The following is a 22,930-nucleotide window of genomic DNA, read 5'->3' as shown; positions in this document are numbered from 1 at the left end:
ATGTCCCCAGTGCCGGGGAATGCAAAGCACAGGGGGACTGGGGCCACACGATGTGACACCACCATGGTACGGCCACGGGGAAACTCAAAAGCTGCACCTCCTTTTTTTTTTTTTTTCTCCCCCCTTTTTATTTCAGGTTCTCATTATAAATATTAACAAATCTGACCAAAAGTACACAGATAGATAATACTGAAATACAAAATTCCTTTAGGATGCAGGTAAGGACAATTTCTGCAGCCTTCACATTGTAGCAAAACATCGGTATCAAACATTTCACAAGGCTGGCGCGACGACCACCGCTCTGCATGCAGCTGGGATGCACGGACAGTCCGCTTAGAAAAGGCTTCGGTGCAAAGTGATGAACCCCCACGTCCTGCTCCCCCGCAGCCATAAGGCAGTTTCACAGCGACATGCGCTTGAACCCGTCGCTTACTGCTGCCAACGTTGCAGGTGGACGCTCCCGCGCCCCCAGGGGCTCAGCACCCCGAAATCAGCCCCCGGGCATCGTGGTGCTGGAGCAGCGGCAGATCACCCGGAGCATCCTCGTGGACACGCTGCTGGCATTCAAATAAAATCCATGCATATCTGTAGAACGCATTACAAATATTAAGTCATTAAAAAAGACCCTATGAACATTTCCCGCCCCCCCCCCCCCCCCATATCAAACAAGGTGTAACACTGTTGGAACTTGGAAAAGTAAACGGAGGTCTGATTGCTTTCCAAAAGTCGTCAACACCCACGCGCACACGCACACACGGATACACGGCTCAGAAGCTGTAGGTAAGAGATTGAGACCGAACAGAACAGCAGCTCTTCCGAAGGAGTCGCAGTTTAAAGGCTTCAGAAATTTCTGGCAAGGTGCAGCATTTCGCAGAAAGTTTTCACCCGTCGGTGCCTCGCTGGGTTTTGCACGAGAGCCGGCAGGGCAGGATGCAGAGGACAACTCAGACCTGGTGCCGTACAGAGCTCAGACCTGGAATTCCCGTGCTGTATGCAGGAATTTGGGCTGGACCCATGCATGCTGCAGCAAATTGGGTGAGCTGGCAGCTGTGCCCGAGCTGAGCACCTCGCGGACAGGCTCAGCTTGTGGCACACAGACAGCATGCAGTGGAAACTTCCTGGCTCCTATGCAATGGCATGCACTAGGAAAGGAGATGAAGGGGAAAGTGATAGAAAAATCCAGCCTAAAAGCCGGCTTTCCTGGAAAAACAGAGGGGCTGAAGCTCTCAGGAAGCAGCACACGGGGAGAGGAGCAGCTGGCACAGCCCGGGGCTGCCCTGCTCGGTGTCGTTGTTTTATTCCCCGCTTTCATTCCCCACGACAGCTCCCAGGGAGGTGGCTGGGGCTGGGGCTGTCCCTGGGGGTTTGTGGGGGGCTGCAGAGGTGCTCAGCCCCTCAGCCTGCCAGCTGACTCGCACGGGTGATGGGAGAGAACAAGCACATTTCTGGAAGAGAAGCAAAGTCTTCCTAGGTTATCAGAGAACACAATCATTCCGACGGAGGAGCTTTAAATGCATAAAAGACTGTTTAGGCCCAAACCACAGAGACTGACAAACCACCAGAAATATGGCACAATCGCTTGGATAAAGTAGTTCCATGTTTTAGTGACGCCTTTTTGCTCATATTAGATACACGAACGAAGACTGATGCATTCATTTTTGCCACTGAATTGCAAGGCAGCAGGAAGGTCAGTCAGTACAGCGACGAGTTGGGAGAGGAGTCAGAACTGTAGTGCATGCAGGTGTGTGTTGAGAGTGTGTGTGTGTGTGTGCACGAGTGTCTGTGCATGCTCGTGAGCGCGTGTGTGTGTGTGTAAGGGTGCTGAGAGGCATTCTGGAAAAGCCTTAGGGACCGGGACCCGCTGAGCACAGCGAGGAGCCTCTGCCTTGCTCCCTGGGGAGCGTGTCCCCGTGGCGTGGCACGGGATGTCCCCTCTCCCTCGCAGCAGTGCCTCGCTCCCCTCCGCCCGACGCCGTGGAGGCGAGCAGTCCGTGGGGCGCTCAGTCACTGAGGACGGCCCCTGGCAGCTCGTTCGTTAGTGTGTGCCAGCGCTCGATTTTCTTGTCCTTGTTTTTCAGGCAGTCGAACCAGTGCTTCAGCCTCTCGCCTTTGGCATTAATTCCCAGCACGACTCCACCTTGGGAGAGACAGAGAGGAGAGGTGGGTGGGCACCTGCCTGCAAGACACACCAGGACACACTGGGGCACACCAGGACACGCCGGCCATCCCACCCCAAAGGAAGAATTGGGGAGTGAAAGAGGCAGCCGGGACAGGGGGCAATGCCACTTAGCCAAGATCTCAGGAACACGTCCAGCGCTTCCAGATGCCCCACTCACCTATGAAGTCATTCGATTTCCCGATGTCGTAGTCCCACACGGTGACTTCTAAGGTCTTTTTGGCCAGGTCGCCGTGCTTTATCTCATAGCAGAACTCCTGTGGGGAGAGCAGGAGCCTTCAGGCTGAGCTCTCATGGGGCCCAGCGCCAGCAGCGCCATTCCCCACGGGGAGCTCAAATCTCTCTCCTTGTGCAGTGGCCGGGGTGTTTTATTTTCTCTTTTAAGTCACAGCACTGAGAAAAGCCCCCCAGGTGAGAACCACGAGCAGCAAAAACCCACCTCATTGAATTCGGGGTTCAGTGTCTTCTTCTTCACCGCTGTCTTATGCTTCGACTTCTTGTCCTCATCCGGTTTCAAGTAGCTGCAAGAAAACCATTTGAGGTAGTCAGCACACAGCCGCTGGGCAGCACGAGGGTTTTCCCCTGTTTTTGTGTCCCAGGTCAACATGTTCCCATGTTGGCACTCTTCGTATCTTGCTTGTAATTCAAAAATTAGGGCTTGCAGCAAGAAACATCACTCGTCTGTCTGCTCTGCTTGTAGCCCTGCAGGTATGATCACTGCCTGCCATACATGTGAGGCAGCATCCAAAACAACCACGAAAAACAAAGGGAATTCTGTTGTTTCAGGAGCCAAGCTTTTCCGATGAGCATTTGAAAAAGAAAGGGTGGATTTTTATACAAACGTCTCCACTGCTAAACAGCAATTGAGTAGGAAGCTGAAAGCATTCTGCTGATAAACTCCATTACTGGCCTCCCACATACCAGGCACGTTTCATCCCAGTCACTCTGTCTCAACAAATGCCATCCCTAAAAGTGCTGCATTTGGGGTCAGAGCACTGGGGACAGGGATGAGGGACGGGCGCAGGTTGCCAGCCCTTCCTGCCACATCCGTCTCCACTTGGCAGAGTGAAAATTTGAAAATTGATATTTCCTCCCTCAAAAAAGAGCCGTGGCCATCATCCTGCCTGTGGGCACAAAGCAGTGCCTCCCCTGGCACCCCAGCACCCCGGGTAACACAAACGTCCCTGCCCCACAGGGTGAGGGTAGCTCACAGCAGCCCACCCCAGCCATTTCTGGGCTTTTTTATTTTTTAAAAGGACATTTTTTTTTTTCAGAAGGAAGACAGCCCCATCATTTACATCGCAAAGCATCGGTAGGACCTGCAAACGTGCCCCCAGCCCTGTTAACCAGCCCCTGGAGCCACCAGAGCTATGGGGTGTGATTAAAGTGCTGCCTGACCTAATTAGACACGCGCTGTAATTAGAGCCTTTCTGAAGCATGGCAGTGACCTGGTGGGCGCGTGAAGGGGGGAACAGGACAGTGCAAGGCACATCAAAACCATCAGGGACCGGGTGCTGCTCGTCACGGGGCAGCCACGGGGCAGGCTGACACCTTTGCTACTTGGCGTCATCGTGGAATAATTGCTGGGGAATAACGCTCACAAGCTGCTACCGTGACTCCCTCATGTGCATCTCTTAATGAGAAGGATTAATCTCCACTGCGGGGACAGGCTAGGTGGGCCAGCGGCGCGTCACTCACGTTTTGACGTAGGGGTCGGAGTAGCCATTGGCGTCCATGGCGGCCAGGTGGGCGCAGCGGATGATGCCCACCAGCAGGCCCTGCTTCTGCGAGCTGTACTTGAGGGAGATGAGGATCCGGCCGCGCTCCTCCAGCGACTTGTCCTCTGTTTTATCTATCTGGGGAGGGGGAACACAGCCAGTCTGGGGCTGCTCCAGTGCCGGATGCCCACCATGAGGCCTGCGCCTCGCTGGCGTCAAACATCACTCATACACCGATATTAAAACAGCCCAAATGCTGCCTGCTGGCACCTCTCAGGTGTCACACTGCCCTCCTCCCCGCCAACTCACCGGCAGCTGCTTCTCCAGGCAGATGCTGAAGTTTTTGGTCTGGTTGGGCTTCAGTTTCTTCAGCGGGATCCGCGTCTCCCCGATGAACTCGTTGTGGCGGAACTTGTCCTCGTCACACACCGAGATCCTGAAAGGAGCACAGGGCCGTGTGAGCGGGGCTGTGTGGGGGCTCCTTTTTCCCTGATTTTTATTTTTTTCTGTGACAGCTTCCCATCCTTTCACTGCCTGTTTTTCCCCCCTGGCAGACGCTCCTGTTGTCGCCCATTTCTCACCTTGGCCTTGCTGGGTTTTCATAAACCCAGGAACAATTCATGAAGGAATAAAAGGAGTTACAGATGAATGTTGCCCTGCAATCCCATGTCACTGGAATGAATTGCACACCATGGCTCTGACCGTGGATGGTTTACCCATGGATGGGTGGTTTCTCCATGGGTGGTTTATCTGCATGTGGTTTATCTGTGGGTGGTTTCTCTATGGCAGTTTGACCACCAGGGAAGAAGGAGGCAGTGAGGAGCCACCCAGACAGTGCAGCCAAGCCGCATGAGGAACACCGGGTCGGGGGAGCAGGCAGAAGGAGAGGGTTTGGGGAGAAAACCCCAAGAGGGGCCACGGGAGTGCTGCTCTCCAGAAATGGATGCAGCGTTACTATAGATACCCGCAAAGAAAAACACCCCACCGCAACAGCAAAATCCTCAAAGAGAATCTGAAATGCAGGCAACGTATTTCTTAGTTCCCTTCCTCTCTCTCTCTTTCAAAGACCTAAACCTACAAAGGAGCAGCGGTGGCTCTAGACAAGATGCAGCATTCACCAACGTGTGCGTGCCCCCATTCTGCTGCAGCTCCAGGCAGGGAGCAGCAAGCCTGCGGTTGCAGAGGATGAACCGGAGATGGGAGCATGGGACCAGGCTCTGGTTCTGCACCAGGGCATGGCAGAGCCATGCTGCTGCCTATGCACCTGGGGGAGCAGCGCTCGGTGTGGATTTTACCTCTCGAGAACAAGAGCAACAAGATTCCCCACCCTGAACCTTGCCTGGACGCATCCCAAAAGCACTTTGAGGTGTCAGTTGTGGTCAGTCCATCTGACACCCCTCCAGCCCTATAGCCACCTGGCTGAGGTCCCTCCGCTCCGCCGGTGTGGTATCTGTCACTGGTGGCTGGTGGTGCATTGGCCCCGTAAGTCAGTGCAGAGGCGTGAGTCAGATCGGCACGCAGCTCCGGCCCCAGCCCTGCCTTTGGAAACAGGCGTAATGCAATTACACCGGCTTGAATTTTATTACGAGGAATCAATGTGATGGAATTTTTATGCCTTGGGTTAGAAAATCAGCTCCATGACAAACAGTGAGCACATGTCTCCAGCAGCCACCCTCGCTCCCCGTTAGGAGCTCTGTACTGTGAGCATCACCCCCCTCCCGCCTCTCTCTTCATCAAACCCAGTCCCTCGCACCCTGCTGTCGATCTGACAGCTTCCAGGAGGGCTCCTGACCGCCGGGCTAAGGCCGTGAAACCGCTGCAGCAGAGAGCCGGGGAGCGCGCGAGCGATCGCCGCTCACCCAACTTCTCCTCCCACTCCTCCCGGCCCTGACTCACTGCAGCTCCAGCCACCCCGCAGCTGACTCACGGCTGCTGCCTGCACAGGAGCTCCTCCGGCCTTTTTTCCCTTGTGGGAAGGGGAGAATGGGGTCAGCGAGGAATTTAGCTGGAGCCTCGTACCCTTTCCCTTAACGTACACAAGTAACAGCGGATGCTGAGGACGCAGCGCCTGCCTCTGAGCTCCCCATGGTCCCTATAGCAACTTGGGAGGCTCTCAATGCAGAGGCACGATGCCTTAAGCACAGACAATGCCTGGAAAGGAGAGAAAATGGCAAGAGGCAGCATCTGGGACTGTCCAGTGTGGGTCTCCAATCAAAACCCCTCCGTGTCTGAGCGCAGGAACCACGGAGCAGTCAGACACCGGCCCGAGGCTGCCCACAGTTCTGCAGCAGAGCTCGTCCAGGGCTCGTGGTGTAATGCAATCTGGGACCCCAAATCTCCACGCATCCGCAGTGTGCCTATTAGACCTGATCAAATACTATTTTCTGAATAATATATTTAATGAGTCATGATGTTTGTCAAACACATGATTAAACAAAGAATTCCTGGCATTCGCAGGCACGCTGAATATCATATGAATAATGCATCGCTCCGCCAATATATCTGGATATGAATAATCGTATCCAGTCTCCGGCCAGCTCCGGTATTTATTACGAATACAATCTATTTATTGCCTATTACACGGATAATTTAAATGTAGGCGGCTGCATTCTGCCCACTTCAATTTCCCCTGCCCTGCGGTGCTGGTGGGGGGCTCTGGTGCTGCCTGGGCTAGACTCAAGGATGGTTTGCTCGATGAATGGATGAGACCTTTCAAGATCCTCCCACCTGATGCATTTCCTGAAATCTGAAATACATCTCAGGGGGTTGGTTCATTAACAAAATTCTGCTTGCCAGTCCCTCAGACATCTTGCATGTCCCCTCTGTCCCACAGGGACAAGGGACAGTGCTGGGGGCACAGCTGGGGCTGAGCTCAGGGCAGGAGCAGCCCAGGTGGGCAGGGAGGCTGTGGGGCCCTTCAACATCTCCCCAGGAGCTGGGAGGCAAAGGCTGGTGGTGGCTTGGATCTGTTGTTTTTACAAAGACTCCATGGTCAGGGCACAGGCAGGCAGGTATCCAAGTGAGGAGCAGCAACACGTCCCTTCCACCCATCTGAAAAGAAGGAAATCCAAGCACAGACTTGAAATAAAAGCTGAGTTTTCTTCCTTGTGGCTCAGTTGTAAGAAGCCTCATCTCCTCTACGCCTGCCTCAGGATAAAGAAACTCTCTTCTGCCGATGCCTTTTGCCGCGGGAATGGAGGAAAGGAAATAGGAGGCTGGGGAATTGTTCTTCAGCTAAATGAAGAGCACTTGAGTTTTAGGCGCTGGCTGCCCCATGCAAGGGAAAGGAATGGAGCCACGGGCCCCAGGAGATGGCGAGATCAGGGGAACTCCATGAGCCATAGGCAAGGGAACGTGTCCCCAGGTATAGAAATGTAGCCAGAGCTGGGAAGGGACGAGGAAAAACATCTCCTTTGAACACATACACACCCATCTACCTTAGTTCTGTGGAGCCATGTCCAGGCAAGGCAAAGGCCCTGAGCCCCAGCCTCACAGCCTCCCCACTTCACCAACTCCTTTGCTTTTTCACTTGCACAAAAACCTTCCCAGGGTGGCGGTGGGGCCACCTGAGCATGCAGCCTGGGTCTGCCAGGAAACCTCACTGTGCAGGGACAGCATGAGGCCAGCAAGGCAGAGGCCAGCAGCTCCCAGGGGACAGCAAAGCATCGGGCACGGGGGGGACACAGGCGGGTGCAGCACCCCGAAGGTGTGTGTTGGGGCTTTTTCTCCCTGCTGCATTTCACCAAACCTCTCCCTGCAAACTGATTTCCACGCCTGAGAGGTTGCAAACTTCAAAGCCTGCAGTGAAAAAAAAATAAAAATAAAAAATACCCACCGCTAATAATAATCAAAAACCAGAGGCTTCCCAGCCCGGCAGGCCTGCAGCACTTTCAGCATGACTAATATTTTCCATGTGAAATAACAACCCGTGGCGCTCGGTTCCTCATCTGCAGGCACGCTGCAGGCAACAGGTGGGCTCTGCCCCGTGCCCCCCGAGCTCTTTTTCCTTTTCCCCTGAGGGGAAAATGCTAAACTCTGCCTTCAGACCAAGAGGGTTGGGTGGCAGCCATGGGGCCCTACCGCAGGGTCTTGCGGATCATGTCCTCGTCGGTGATGCCGTAGTAGGTGAGCGTCTCGTTCCAGGTGGGGTTCAGCGTGTTGCGCAGCGTCTTGGTTCGTAGTTTATTCGCCTGGAAGAGCAAAGGAGGAGCATGGTGAGAGGGACCCCGACCCCCGGGCTGTGGCCGTGGGTGCCCCAAAATCCCCCTTCCCGCAGCATGGCACAGCGCTTGCTGGCTCATTTGCAAAGCGATCCAGCTCCGCATCCCCCTCCCTGGAAACAAGCAGCGAAACGGGAACCTTGGCAGAGGCAGCGAGAGAGCGGGGATTTCATTTATACAGCAGGAGTGAGAGAGGGAAAAAAAAAAAAAAAAAAAAAAAAAAAAAAAAAAAGTCTTTTTTCAGGTTCATTAAAAAATACCAATTTGCTGTTCTGGCTGGTTATTTGCATTCCTGCTTCCAGCACAGCTCCTGACTCTGGCTGACTCAAAATAAAAACTCAAAATAAATTCCTGGACGTGCATTTTGTTAGCAGGGGTAATGCCTCACGGTACCGCAGCTCCACAGTCACTGGGGCCAGATCCTGACCCCTCGCCCTATGGCCAGAGGGGGGTGTCCCTGTGAGGCCCCCCCGCAGCCACCCCTGCCCTCGGGCACTGCTACCTGCGGCCGTCCCCCCCCCAGCAGCAATGCTAATCAGTGCCTTTGCAGAAACTGGAAGTGACAGATAATATCGCTGATGAAAGCGCTCCTGGCTCTCCTGCTTCCAGTGGAACTCGAAATGTGGTTAAAAACTCCCTCTACCGCCCTGAACGTTACGAATTAATTCAGCTGAACCGTAACAAGTAAACATACCTCCCCCCAAAAGGTCTTCCCTTTAGTGTAAAATAAGAGCGCAATTAATATTCATAACACATACATTTAGCATTTAAATTCCACATCCCCATCAGTTACACCGCGCTCTCACTACACATCAATATCTTTAATTACTCTTCTCTCCAGCAAGCGCTGAGCTTAAGTAGATGGAAATATTTCCCTTACGATTTATACCCTGCTTTATTGGGATCTGAGGGGTTTTAAATGCAACAGGAGAAGGAAAACCAAACCACCAAACAAAACCAGAGCTGGTTTCTCCCCATGTTTGGAGCTGTCCCAGGACCTTGTGAGCCTGATGCCTGCACCCAATGCTGCTGGGCTGGGTCTGTGGGGAGGCATCGCTGCCCACAGAGACCCGCGGTCCCTCGGGGATGCTCCAGCAGCCCCTGGAGACACAGCTGCTCACCAGGGAACCATCACCAGGTTCCCAAGGGAAATTCCTGGGAAGGGAGAGGGCAGTGAAACGTGTCTCACCTTGCTGGCTCCGGGAAGCAAGTGCAATTTGACGTAGGGGTCGGCCAAACCATTATGGTCCATCGGCTTCAGGCCCTGGAGAGGGAAGAGCAGCAGGAGTCAGAGCAGCAGCGGCACCTGAGCTGCCCTGGGAGGCAGAGCCACCCGCGGGGTGCTCTCGCTGAGCCCAGCCTCTGATGCCCACTTCCACGGGGCATTGCTGGGCCATGGTGCCCCGGGAGCAGGGAGGGAGGAGAGCAGGATCGGTGCCAGACCCAGGCTGTGTGGCAAGAGCAGAGCACGCCCGGGGCTCCCCTGCGGCATGTCACATCGGCCACCGCGCACCTCCGCTGCTGGAGCAGCTGACTCTGACACCCTGCTCGCAATTAATTTGGGGATTAGGGAAAGCAGCGCAGTGATCTTCATGGCTTAAAATTACAGGGTTTTGTCAGTTAATAATCGCTTACGAGCAAGCACACACCTCTGCTGTTGTGCTCTTCCCCTGCAGCGCTCCACAGGGCACGAAGGCGCCGTCCTCCCGCTCAGTGGCACGGCACCGCTGGTGGCACAGCCACGGTCAGAGCCTGGTGCCCACGGGTACTGGAGCATGGCCACCAGGAAGCCCTCACGGTGCCCCTCACTGATGGGTTTTTACCCAACCCCACCGCTCTCAGGGGATGGAGCGTGTTTGCTCTGGAACTCTGGGCAGAGGGGACGAGGCTGCTCTGCCCTGTGGCCTCTGAACAGCCGCGGGGCTGGAAATGCTCTCAGGGCCATGCCCCAAACCAGCACAAAGCTGTAACAATGTGCACAGAAACAAACTCCACAGGGAAGGGAAGCAACACAGTGGCACAACACTCAAAGCCTCATTTTTACTGGTCCTCAGTGGAAACCACAGCAGCCCTGCCACAAATGCCCTGGGCTGCTCCAGCCTGGCCGCAGGAGCCCTGCAGGGGCTGTTCCCCGGTGCCTGAGGGCATCCCTTGGCTAGAAGCATAGCGGGAGAGGCACCTGGGCATAGGAACCAGCCTGTGGGATGCTCACGGGTTGCCAGGCCCCTAGCGCAGGGTATTTGGTGCCTGGGATCAAGGAGCATTCGTACGGCTGCTGCTGGAGTGGCCGTGCGCAATGGAAGTTGGAAGATGGAGGGTGGATTTGGGGCAAATTGAAGGGCAAGATTTTGGGGTAAATCGCGTGGCATATGGAATAACACCCAGCTGCACACTGGCAGCCCTGGCTGGCCGGGTTTGCACAGCCCAGGACCTTGGGACCAGCTGCCAACCTCGGCCAGGTTTCCACATCCACGCTGTCCTGGGGCCAGGCGGCCAAACAGGGCCCGGCAAAGAGGATTTGGCTCCTCCACCAGAGCCAGAAGGATTAAAAATATCAGCAGCAAATGTAGGCTAAATGGCTCTGTTTCAACAGCATTGCAGCTCAGGTCACCTCCCTGGCCCGGTCAAAGGGGAACGCAGCAAACACGGGGGACGGGAGGCAGGTGCCAGCTGCGGCTCCACAGGTGTCCACGGCACACGGGGACAGCCCTGGCTTGTGGGGACCCAGGGGAATGGGATCACCGGTTGCTCACAGCAGAGAGAAGTGAATCCTGCCCACAGGCTCCTGCGGCGAAGCTGCCCCACCTGCACGGATGCTGTGTGGAAAATGAAGCCATAAGCGAGCGAGCAAATTCCCATGAAAATGGATGGAGGGAGACAGGCAGCTCTGTAATTCACCCATCAAATCAGCTCAATTAAATTACCTTCTGAGGAGGCTATTTAAGGCTTTTTTAACAGATGTGCTACGGAGGATGGGGTGACAGGAGCCTGGAAAATGGCTCCTAATGCTACGTCTGGCTCCCTCCCACGTCGTTCTGCATGGGTTCAGCACCAGTGGGATGTAACGCGACGGCTCTGCCCCACAGGGGCACGTGGGTGACAGTACCATCACCCCTTCTGCTTGGAGGGACCTAAATCTCCTCCGAGAGAGCCAAGAGGCTGAGGCAGGGTGGCCAAGGGCTCCCCAAGCCCCACGCTGGGGACAAAGTAACCCACCAGCTTCACCAGCACGGCCTCATGTCAATCTGCCCTCCCTGGGGCACTGATGCTGCTCGCAACTTTCCCCTTCTTCTCCCCAGCTCCGAAATCCCCTCTGTAATCCCGAAATCCCCACTGCGATCCCATGGGGACCGACAGCCCTGCCGCCGCCAGCTGCACTCCGTGCCACTGACATTTAGCTAATCAATAGGATTTAATTACGAGGCGGGCTAATCGGGCTGCCTATTAACGCCACGCTCGAGGCACGCAGGAATCGCAGGGGGAGGCTTCGTGCCAGCAGCATCCCCCCGTGGCCGGCAGGCTGCTGCTGCCCAAACCCAGCCTCTGGTGCCTCTTTCCAGCCCGGGGTGCTGTGTGTCCCTGCTTTGCAGGGGCCGTGTCACCCCTCGCAGATGGGCACGTCCAGAAATCACAGCCAAAGGCTCCCCAGAGCGTGCTGCAAACAAAGGAGTTGTGTTTGGAGGAGCTTGAGCCCTCCTGGAGAAAAGGGGGTGACATCGGTGTCCCCGCTGGGGCCAGGAGCAGCAGCTGTGGCTCGGAGCTGGGAATGTCCCCGCAGTGATAAATATGGATGAGCAAATTCATAACTCGTGTTCCGTGCAGATCTCCAGCACTCGGCTGCGGGTTCGTGGGGCGCATCCAGGCGCTCGGCAGGGTGGAAGCTGCCGGGTGTCCTCCAGGAGCCCCCCGCTGCAGGCAGTGGGCTTGGCAGTGCTGTTGTGTCACCATGGCTTTGCCCGAGGATCACCCGTGGCACCTTCCTCCCAAAAACAGGAGCCCAACGGAGCTACGGGACAGCACAGCGGTGTCTGCACTGCCCCATGCCCCTATAGCCCTGCAGGGATCGGTGCAGCATGCTGGCCTTGGTTGGGCTGAGCAGAAAACAAGACCAAAACCACCATGAGCTGTGCCAGGGCACAGCCCGTGGCACCTCGTGTTATCCAGGTCCTTCTCCGTCCTGTTTTGGGAGGGCAGAGCTCTGTGCTATTAGGGAAACTGAGGCACAAAGCGCCCCAGCAGGGAACCCCCTGGAAGCCCTGACCTGCAAACCGAGCAGTCGGTGGCTGCAGAGCAGAAAACTGGTGTTGGACCAAGATGGGGTGGATTTAACCGAGAGGGGAGGTTATCCAGAGGAGAAAGAAAAACCCTTCTCAGGCGGCCGACACCACGCAGCCCCGTGGGACCCACGCATCCCGGCACTGCCCTGCAGCGTCTGCGCAGCCACCGCCAGCTCCCACCGCCGGCAGCCGGGGTCCTGGCCCTTACCTTTCTGTAGTCAAGTTTTGGCAGCTTTCCCCAGGCGAGAGATGAAATGAGAGCGAGCAGATGGCAATGTAAATAAAAGAGAAAAATGGGAGAATGAGAGCAGAATGGAAATGAACAGGACTGCAACGCTTGAATGTCAGAGCGGCGGGGGGGGCTTGTCCCACCCGCGGGCAGGGCCCAGGGCTGTATTTAGGGGGGTTCAGCTGCTGCCATTCCCTTACAGCCCAGCTCTGGGGCATGCTTGGACCAGGGCTCTCCTTCCTCAGCCCTGCCTTCGCTCTCGCTGCTGTCAGAGCCTCCTCCTCCTCGTGGGGCTCCTTCCTCCCCACCTTCCTCCCGCTGCAAACCTGAGCAGAAAACCCCTGCTTGGCTCCGCTCCCGAGCACTACGAGGAAAACCCGACCCGAGGCTGCCCAGCGGCTGTGCACAGCCTGAGCCGAGCTGTGGTGCCCCTGCTCCTGCTCCGGATGGGTGCGCACCCAGCACCCAGAGGTGCTCTGCTCTGGGGTGGGGGCTGCAGGTAATCCGGCTGTCCTCGAGCATCCTCAGAAGGGAACCGGTCCCCTGGGGGTCACCTGCAGCCCCCTCAGCCCTTCCCAAGGCTGCAGGGCTGGGGGTCTCCCTCCAGGCCCCCATGGCTGGGTGAGGTCAGGGAGGAGCTGAGCAGCACCCTGAAGCCATGCGCCCAAAGGCAGAAGCAGGACCTCCGCTGCCTGTTTCTGCTCCAAAACGTGCAAAAAAAAAAAAAAAAGGAAAAAAAGAAGAAAAAAAAAAGCCCAACAAAACAACAACAACAAAAAACCCTAATTGCTTCAATCACGCAGACGGCAAAGGAGCTGAGGCAGAGCACTTTGTGGCAGTGATTAGCAGCATTTAAAAGAGCCATTTATAAACTGACAGCCGGTCACAGCGTCAAGTAAATAACAACATCGGGTTGGGTGCTCTGCTGAAAGCCATAAATAGCTGCAGCCGGCTCGGCACGGGGACAGGGACAGGGACGGGGACAGGGATGGGTGAATGGCTGCGTCCCATGGGACTGGGGCTGGAGATGGTGCGGGCATGGGGCTGGGGACAGCAAAGCCCCGGCCGAGCCCCCGTGTCCCCATTTTCGGCAGGGTTCTGGTGTCCCCATATTGCCCTGCGGCGCTGGCCGGCTCCACGTACCTTGGCTTTGTTGATGGTGCAGTGCAGAGCGTTGTTCTCCTGGTCGTACAGCAAGCTGAAATCCAGCGTCCCCAGCGCAGCTGCAAGAGACACAAGAGGTTGTGAAGCAGAGGGACCAGCACCGCTGGCTCCTCGCCCCGTAACACAAAGGGAGCGGATGGAGATGCAACAGAGAAGCAAAGCATCCTCCAAGTAAGCCCCAGAATGAAGCAGTGGGGCTGGCACGCCTTGCAATGTTTCATCCTGGGGGGCTCCTGGGGGGCTCTCCAGCCCCAAGGCTCCTCTCCAGTGGGAGCCGGGCAGCGTGGCACATCCCATCCCACACCTCCTGTGGCACTGCTGGCATGCCCGCCGCGTGTATTTGCACGCTGACACCTTTGAACAAATGAGCCACCGGTGGGACCCATTCCCAGCTCCGGTTTGGCTGCGAACTGTAAATTAAGCCCAGCGAGCATGGAAATACTTTTACGGGTAAGATGAAAAACATCAACAGCCCTCAGCCTGAGCGGCGTTCCCTCACGGCATCGGCAACCCAGCTGCGGCCGCAGCGGTGCTCGGGGCCGAGGGGAAGGGGTGGGAGGGCAGCGCAGAGCAGGAGCCTCAGCAGCAGGGGAAAATTGGGTTTGAGAAATTCTCTCCCTCTGGACTGAGCAAGTTGCACCAAGGCAAAGCAATGGCAAAGCCTTAAAAAGGTTCGCTTTCCTGAAACGTGCTCAGACCTTCACCAAGACCCCCAGAACCTATCCCCACGTGGATTGGCATCTCCCCCAGCATGGCCTCACCTGCCAGCAGCCTTCAGCCCCCCCAGGGGCTCCAGCCTGTGTTTTGCTGTGCCCACTTTCCCCTACTGGGACCTCCCGAGGCAGCACATGTGGAGGGGACCAAAACCTCCGCGTGGTGATTTCACAGTGATCTTCCAGCCCAAACAAGGGTTAGCCTGCTAGCAAACAAAAACCCGCTGCTCCAGAGTAAATATTTTGTCTTCAAAGCAAAGAAGAAAAATATTAACGGAGGTTTGTGCCAGAATAATGCTCCCCCCTTGCTCTGGAGTAATTTCATGGTGCGTTAGCTGCTGGCTCTGTGGGGTTCACCTGCTGGGCTCGGGGAGATGGAGGCGACACAGGGTGAGGCCAAATCTGCAACACCTGTGTGTCACCTCTGGGTTGGGCTCAAGGGGCACCTGCAGAGCACTCACCACCCAAATTGTGCTGCGACTGAGGCTCCAAACTGCTCGTGGGGCTGGCGGCACAGGTAGGGGGCTGGCAGCTGTGCATGGCAGCGTGCAAGGACCAGCACTGGTCCCATGGCTCATGGTAAAGTCATCAAAACTTGACAAAGCTGGGTTTTTGCCTATGGAAGAAGAACCCTCTGCTCTCGCAGGCTCTCCATCCTCACCTGCCCTTTAGCCAGCCGCTGCCCGCCAGCCACAGGAGGGGGCCGCGGCTTAGCCGGCTGGATTTGGCAGTTTATAAAACAAATTAAAAGCTTGGCGTGGAAACGGGGTTTGGCCAGGAAATGCCGGCAGAGCCTCCTGTCCCCTTGGCGCGACAACCTGCCCCAGGGCGCAGCGAGCCCGGCCCCAGCAGGACGAAGCAGCAGCAGTGAGCACGGGCAGGGGTGCACGGCCCCTGCACTGCTCTCCCCCAGCACGGGGAGGGTCCTGCTCCCCGCAGGGATATGTGCTGTCGATGGTGAGCTCCCGTTCCCAAGAAAGGGTCCGCCTTCGGCAGAGGGACATGGAAACATCATCGGGATGTGTTGCACTAATTGCTTAAAAGCGCGGCCGTATGGAAGTGACAAAAGGGATCAGGGTGACGTGGGGGACTTGGCAGCCGCGGCGCTGCAGCAGGAGCCTGGAGCTGGGGGGGCTGCAGGATGCGGCCCCACGGGGACACGGGCATGGGCACGGCCACGGCTGAGCCGCAGGGTGAGAGCCTGCAAAGCTCGTGGGATCCCACCAGGTGGTGAGCACGGTGCTCGAGCTGTGAGCGTCCCCGGGGTCACACCGAGCCCCCAGGTGCCAGGATTGGGCCCAAAGCTGCCCGGTGCAGCGGCCACGCAGCCGGCTTTGAACAAAGCCCTCGGCCAAGCAGGCGAGATGCCCTGCTTTTGTTGTTTTTCCCCCTCCCAGCCGAGATGGAAGTAGCTTGTGCTGTTAATTAGGGGAGCGAGTGCCTAAAAAAGAAAAGGGCAGCAATTAGACGAGAAGCGCTGTTACCAGACATATTTAACTCTACTGGGCTATTCTGAATGCTGCCCTCTAATCACACGGACTGCAAATAAAAAAAAATATAAATAAATGCCTTTGTCAGGCATTACAAAGGCAGCTTAGCGCTCTCCAGGCAGCAGGCAGGATGTATCATTATTATTGCGATTATTCTGCTCCAATGATAAAATAACCATTAGGAGACGTGAACTCATTAGCAGGGCCTGACCCTCCTTCCCGGCCGCGGATCAGGAGAGATTGATGGGAAGGTGCCAGCCCGGGGCCGGCGCTCAGCGCAGGCTCTGCAAAGAAAAATAAATCTGACTCGTGCAGGAACGCGGCCTCTTCCCCCACCGACCTTTGGGCGTTTTGATTAATTCAGCGGGCTGTGAAATTATCAGCAGCCAGACCGTGTGGCTCCGGGCTCGGCCATGGCACACGTCTGGAGCCTGGGGGCGCCGCGGGGTCCTGCGCCCCCCCAGGGATGGTCCCCGTGGTTTATGGCTGGTATCTGCCAGCAGACGGGGAGCCCCAAGCATCTTCTGTTTATACCTGCAGGGGTAAATCTGGGTGCTGTTCCCTAGCAGGTCCCTGGCTGTGTGGGCAAGGTGCCCTCATCCAGCAGCAGATCTGGCCCCTTGCTGGCTGGGGACACGCGAGGGGGAAGAGTTCCCCTGCCCAGGAGGTGCTGGAGATGGCAAAGAGGCACTGGCACTTGCAGAGCAGCCCCAGAAACTTCAACAAAGCCCGGCAGCGATCGCTTGTGAGGGTGTTTCACCTTCCAGACTTGGGGAAGCTTCTGCAACATGACTGTTGTTGGAAAGCCCAGCAAAGCTAGGTGCTGGGAGAAAGCAAGGTGCGCGCTAAAAACTGCTCTAGAACTAATTAAAAAGGAGTCCAAAAGCCTTAAGTCCCTCTGCTTATCAGCATTGCTGCTCCCAAGATAATCTGCTCATGGATTTTGTGCCAGGGAGATCAGAGTGGAGCAGTAAAGAGACTGCTGGGGATTGTCTGGATTAGTGCTCCCTTACAGAAAGCACAGGTTCAGTAACCTTCAGGCTGGGTGTTTTTTAATGCACTATAAAAGATAGGTCCCCATTCTTCCATTGCTTTAATTTTCCTCTGCAATGGAGATAATTTTAAAGGTCCTGAAAGGCAGCAAGTAATTCTGTGCACTTACAGCCCCACGTGAAATGTCAGTAAATGACTCCTCAGGAGGAACAGAAATAATTTTTGCCATTTCCAAGCCAGGCAGCTGAGGATCGCCTCGGCGGGCACGTGCGAGGAGCGACTGACTCCTTGCGCCGTGGGGAGCAAAACTCCGACAGCCCCTGGGTTAATTCCTGGAAACAGCCCCAGGAATCACCGTGAGCTGCTCTGTGACAAAGTGACAAAGGATTTGGGACGTGTCCCGAGGGCAGCACGCTGTGCTAGGACACAGACACTGGGCAGGATGTCCTGGTCCTGCACAAAAGCCAGCAGGGACTGGATCCATGCACTCCCTTCCTGGGAGCTCTGGGGATGGCACAGGTTTGTGGCTGAATGCAACAGGAGCAAGGAACGAGCCCAACTCTTCCTTCTCACAACTGCTTCCTGCCTTTCCATGTTGTTGTTTTTTTTTACTTAAAATCTATGACAATTAATATTTCTTCATTTCCCAGACACAGCGCCAGCCCCTGGCAAGCTCCAGAGCAGGGAGCTGCTTCTCCACGAGGCTGGTTGATGGATGCTCATCAGCTCTTCTGTCTTCTCCAGGAGGAGTGTTCAGAGGAACACTTATCTGCTCAGAACAGTTCAGAGATGCAATTATGTTTTACAGCACTAAATGGTCCCTGATGTCAGCAGCAATTAGACTTTCAGCAATTTCAATTTGGAGATGGCCTTCAAATCTCTCCCTCTCTCTCCCTTTAATGAAATACGGTATTGCAATTAACAACCCCCCGAAATTGCCTTCAGTGTTAAATACAAAGATGAAAGATCCGGGAAGCCCTCGGGCACGGGGCACCGGGGAAGGGAGGAGGGAGGCAGGGCAGGTTTGTCCCCAGCTCCCCGGGGATGGCACCCGGGGTCCGGCACCGACCGGCACCTGCGCAGGCGCCGTTGGCTCTGGCAGAGCCATGCTCCAGGCTCCGCCACCATCAGCGGTGGTTTGTTTAGCTTCCCGAGCAAAAAATACCTCTTTTGGCCTTATCTGGATTGAAAAGACGATTCAAAGGTTATAAATAGCAGTGGCAGCATATGCTAAGGAGCTGTGTTTCAGAAGTAAATATCCTCATCCTCCCGGCGCACGCTTCCCCTCCATCTCCCCTTCTTCCTCCTGCTGCCTGGCCACGAGCACCGCCAGGCGACTCGGAGACTCAGTGCCCTGCAAGACCTTTGGTCTTCTTTACGTCTTTAAGCAGACAGCAATTAATAACTGCCCTACGACTTTGCCTAATTATCATATTTGCTCAAAAAAAAAAAAAAAAAAGAGCCTTCCTAAATAACTTTGCTGGCTTCCAGCTGGCGTCACAAGCCACGAGCTCTCATCCGGAGACCTGGGCTTTGTGCTGCCGCAGCCCCGTGAGCTGTCTGCTCCGGTGGGCAACCACGGCCACGTCTGTCTGTGCCTGAGCACCACGCAGCTCCTCCAGCCAGCCCAGCTCCACAGCAGCAGCCGTGCTCTCGGGCTGCCTCCCCATCCCGAAACCCAAAGCCTGGCACGTCCAGAGGAGGGAGCGAAACCCTGCCACAGCCTCACTCGGCAGCTGAGGTGCGCGGAGAGCTTCTTCGAGGGCTTGTGCTTTGCGGCAGAGGGATGGCTGCGTATCCAGTGTCAGCCCCAAGCAGAGCAGTCCTTGCAGCTCTCCCTCCCAAGAGCCACATTTCCACACCCTGCACAGCCTCCAGAGCCCTTCAGGCGAGCTGTGGCACAGCCCAGGCACTGCCACGGGGAATGCGCAGTCGCTGGAGGGGCCGTGGCTTGCTCAGAAGAGGGGAGCCGGGAGGTGAGGAGCTGCTGCCCAGCTCCTGGCAGGTGGCACATTGCCACCTAGCTGGCATTTCCTGATTTTCCTTCTGCACCGAGTTCGCTCGCCAGCACACCGCCTGACAGGGTGGAAATCAGCCCTGGAGGCTGGTGACCCTCAGGGACAGGCCAAAAGGCAGAGGGAGGGTGGTGGCCGCGGCTGGGAGCTACAGGCTGCTCTGCTGGGACCTACGGGCTGCTTGGAGGGTGCCCCAAATGGCTGCCTCCTGCCCCAGGGCCATCAACTCAAGCCCCTGCATCAGGTGCCAAAGAAATACACTGAAATACAAGAAATAGGACTGCAGCGCAGGGACTCAGCCCCGCATCCAAGCCCGCAGCCCCGCCGGATGCTGTAGGGCAGGGTGCTGGTGGCTCTGCTCCATCCCCAGCCCCTGCAGTGCTGCGGGGCTGAGCCACGCAGCCACGGTGCTGCTGGGCACCCAGGAACACCAGGCTGGAGAGGTAACACTGGGCAGGAACAAATTTAGGGGAAAACCAGGCAAACACTGCATCTCCTCAGCCAGAAGCAGCCCAAATCCTCCCAGAGGGCATGGGAGCGCCATCGCTTCTGTGCTAGGGGAGGGAAACCTGCAGGCAGGTGGGACGAACGGGAAGGAGCTGACCTCTTCCCATGGGCCCTATCATGACAAAATCCTGCACCTCTGTGGGGCTGCGCTGGGAGCATCCCTGGGGAGTGATGCAGGGAACATCCCAGCCCGGCTGCACCAAAGCCAAGGTGGAGACACGAGCAGCCAAAGCACCCGGGCAGGCAGCTTGCCCCGCAGCGCTACCCGGGCACTGCAGCGGGTGATGGGTGCTGCCCCCAGCTCCAGCACTGCCATACCCAAGCCCTCAGCCAGTCCCCATGTCCCCAAACCGCCATCCAGGCAGGGATGTGCAGGTGACTAATGCAGCAGCCCTGAATCACCCGCTGGGGATATGAGGGGGTGCTGAAAGACTCCCCAGCTTAGCTGGTGCCTCCGGGCGGGCTGCACAAATCCCCACCCAGCTCCCTGACTGTGAAAAGGGGCCAGCGAGCCCTCGCCTGGCTTTGCAGCGTGCCTGCTAACCACATAGGATGGGCAGGCTCCATCCCACATCTCTGCACCCCGACAGAGGCTGGGGCCACCCCACGCTGTCCCCCAGCTGGGATCCCGGCTGTCTCCACTGCACCCACTCTGCTCCTGGCGCTGCTGCGCCTCTGCCAGGGGAAAACCCAGCACATCTGGCCGAGGAGCGGCGGCGGCGTGGCCGACACCTGTTACACTGCAAGAAATGCTCCTCCCAGCGCCCAGCGGGAGGACGAACGCCCTCCAGCCCCCAGCCCCGCAGCTCCCGGCCTCGCTGGGCACAGACGGCAGCGCCCTTGGGTGCTGGCGAAAGCGCCGTGCCCTGCGGCCCTGAGCGCACCAGCGCCCGCGCACACCTCTGCCCCTGCAGCCCAGCTGCTCCCGTGTCTAGCGCTGGGATGAGCAAAGGCGATCTGATAATTAGAGCAGCAAATAACCCAAATCCGGTTAAAGTCGCTGCTAACTGCCTGGCTGGGACAAACAGGGCTTAGCGGGGATGCTCCCCCTGGGCATGGCTCTGCTCTCCTCCTCTTCCTCCTCCAAGGGGAGCGTGACCCCAGCACGGGGTGGCAGCGAGGCAGCACCCACTGGGGGCTGCACCCACCGGGGGCTGGCACCCAGAGCATCCCCTGGCCATGGGCAGCAGGCAGCACAGGGCAGGGCATGGTGGTGGCCGTGCCACCTCGCAGTGAGGAGGGGCCCAGCCCCGCTGGCAGCCACCCAGCAGCCGGGAGCGATGCCCAGGCAGGGCTGGGACATTTGGCACAGGGAAAGCCACCACCTGCCCGGCACGGGGCCGTAAACAGCTCGGCTCGGTGGGAGCTCAGCCCACCCCTTCCCCGGGGACGGGCACGCAGCAGCGCTCAGCAGCGCTGCCTGCCTTCCTCGTCGCCTCCAGGCTGCAAACTTTGTGCTCAGCCCCTGGCAGGATCTGGCCCCTAAGGGCTGGGCTGAGCGGAGACCTTGGTTTTTATCTGACCCGGGGGGGAAGCGATGCTATCCCAGCCGCCGCGGCTGGCAGAGCCAGACAGCAGCTGCTCTGCAGCCTGCAAGCTCCACCGAGCCGGGTGGGAAGGACGTTTTGGGTGGGGAGGGGTTAAACCGAGCTGCAAACACCTGCATCTGCCGGAGCCTGCTTGGAAGCCCCCCGGTCCCTCCGGTGGGGGCTCTGCCTGCAGCTGGGGGGGCGAGGAACGGGAGCTGGAGTTTGCAGAGGGCGAGGGCAGAGATTTCCCGGTGGGTGCCATTGCGAGTGGAGCGCCCGAGCTCGAGCTGGGCGATGCGAGCGCGTTATCGCCAGCTCATCAGCCGGGCGGCTGCACCACCCAGACGGATGGAGCGAAGGCTCCGCGCCCAGCACCGGCAGCCACCAGGGACCCAAAGCCGAGCAGGAACGAGGCAGGGAAGTGCCTCACCCGCACCGGCAAACGCAGCAACTGGTGGCTCTTGGGAGACTTCCCCAGTTTGGGTTCAGCGCCCAGCCTGGCTGCGGCAGGGATGCTCCCGGGGCCACCCCTCCTTGGGGGCAGCACCGCGGTGACAGCAGAGGGTTTGTCACTGCTGCAGTGCAATGCCAGGGACGGGCAGCGTGGCCAGGGAAAAGGGTGCACGGCGTGGGCAGCAAGACAAGGAACCAGACCCCAAACACCCCCACCCCCCCACCACAAGCACACAAACTCCCGCGGAAACTTGGCAACTCACTGCAGTCATCGGACTCGTAGCCCTCGGGGTCCACCGCCTCCTCGGGTGGGGGGCACTTGGCCGGCTGCTGGGCGGGCGTCGTGCCATACGCCCCGAAAAGCTGGTCCACGTCCTCGTCCTCCTCGCGGGGCGCCTCGGCGGGGCTGACGGAGGGCTGGCTGACGGCCGGGCGCAGGGCCCCGCTGCGGCCCACGGCGGCGGGGAGCCCGCGAGGGAAGCGGGGGAAGTAGTCGGAGATCTGCTTGATGGGTTTGATGGGGCCGGGGCAGACGTCGATAGCCATGTGCTCCTGGATACTTATGGTCATTTTCTCTCCTTTTCGGAGTGTCATGCACGCGGCTGTCGGCGCCCAGCGTCCCCGGAGGGAGCCGCGACGGTGCTGGCGGGGGGCAGGAGGCAGGCGGCGGGGAGGCTCGGCCGGGCGCCCTACGTGGCTCTCGCGCCCTCAGCCTCAGCCGCCGCACGCATGCTGCTGCCGCCCGCTCGCGCAGCCCTGATCCTGCCGGCGCTGCCTGCCAGCGAGTGAGCGAGACCGAGCGGCGGCGGGGAGGCAGGGGGTGGGCTCTCGGGTGATGTCACCAGCTAGCAACAAAGCGGCACCAGCAGCGGAGGAATGAGGGCTGTGGCCAGCCTCAGCCCCTTCCCCGCCGTGGCCCCGGAGGACAAGGCACAAGCAAGAAGCAGCCGGACCCTCAGTGGTTTTCCCCCGCTGGCTGCTCGCCGCAGCTCGGTGCCCTCGGGCCCCTCGGAGGAGGAGGAAGGTCACCGTGTGGTCCCGGTGCTGCGGGCTGGGGAGCGGAGCTGCCCTGGGGACTGCGTTGTCCCCGTGCCCCCTGGCCATGCCATGGTGGTGCTGTGCAGCACGCTGAGCACGCAGCCCAGTTTTGTGTCCTGTGGCCGTCACCAGCCAGGGCTGAGGCAGTGTGTGGCACTCGCTCGCGGCACGCTGGGCGTGATCTCTCCAAACTGGCTTTCAGCTGCTGGCATGGAGCAAGGCAGCAGGCGAAGCATCACGGAGCAGCAAGCAATGGGCTGGGGCCACAATGCTTCCCGAACAGGGACAGGGACACGAACAGGGACAGGGACAGGGACAGGGACTGGGACAGGCTGCCTGGTGAGTCCAGCAGCAGGGGAACAGGACCCCTGTGGCATGCACAGGGAGCTGTCTCCAAGCAGGGCTTCC

The 22,930-nt window shown here is 58.0% G+C and overlaps 1 protein-coding gene across 2 annotated transcripts; it reads right to left on the bottom strand.

The window, feature by feature from the left end:
* Positions 1 to 676: 676 nt before the first annotated feature.
* DOC2B (double C2 domain beta) lies at positions 677 to 22,103 on the bottom strand. 2 transcript variants are annotated; one of them, XM_032201214.1, is made up of 10 exons: positions 21,748 to 22,103; positions 13,764 to 13,843; positions 12,600 to 12,623; positions 9,304 to 9,378; positions 7,975 to 8,084; positions 4,204 to 4,330; positions 3,875 to 4,032; positions 2,616 to 2,697; positions 2,337 to 2,433; positions 677 to 2,137 (listed from the first exon to the last, which is right to left on the bottom strand). In XM_032201214.1, exons 1-10 carry the CDS (start codon positions 22,076 to 22,078, stop codon positions 2,001 to 2,003), a joined length of 1,221 nt encoding a protein of 406 aa, XP_032057105.1. In that variant the 5' UTR covers positions 22,079 to 22,103; the 3' UTR covers positions 677 to 2,000. The 2 variants fall into 2 exon arrangements, with proteins under 2 accessions (XP_032057105.1, XP_032057106.1); XM_032201215.1 differs by lacking the exon at positions 12,600 to 12,623.
* Positions 22,104 to 22,930: the final 827 nt, after the last annotated feature.

This window comes from Aythya fuligula, chromosome 20 (assembly GCF_009819795.1).
Source record: "Aythya fuligula isolate bAytFul2 chromosome 20, bAytFul2.pri, whole genome shotgun sequence".
In the NCBI taxonomy this organism is placed as follows: Eukaryota; Metazoa; Chordata; class Aves; order Anseriformes; family Anatidae; genus Aythya; species Aythya fuligula.
The sequence above is the reverse complement of the archived record's forward strand: the minus strand, read 5'-3'. Positions and strand labels throughout refer to the sequence as shown.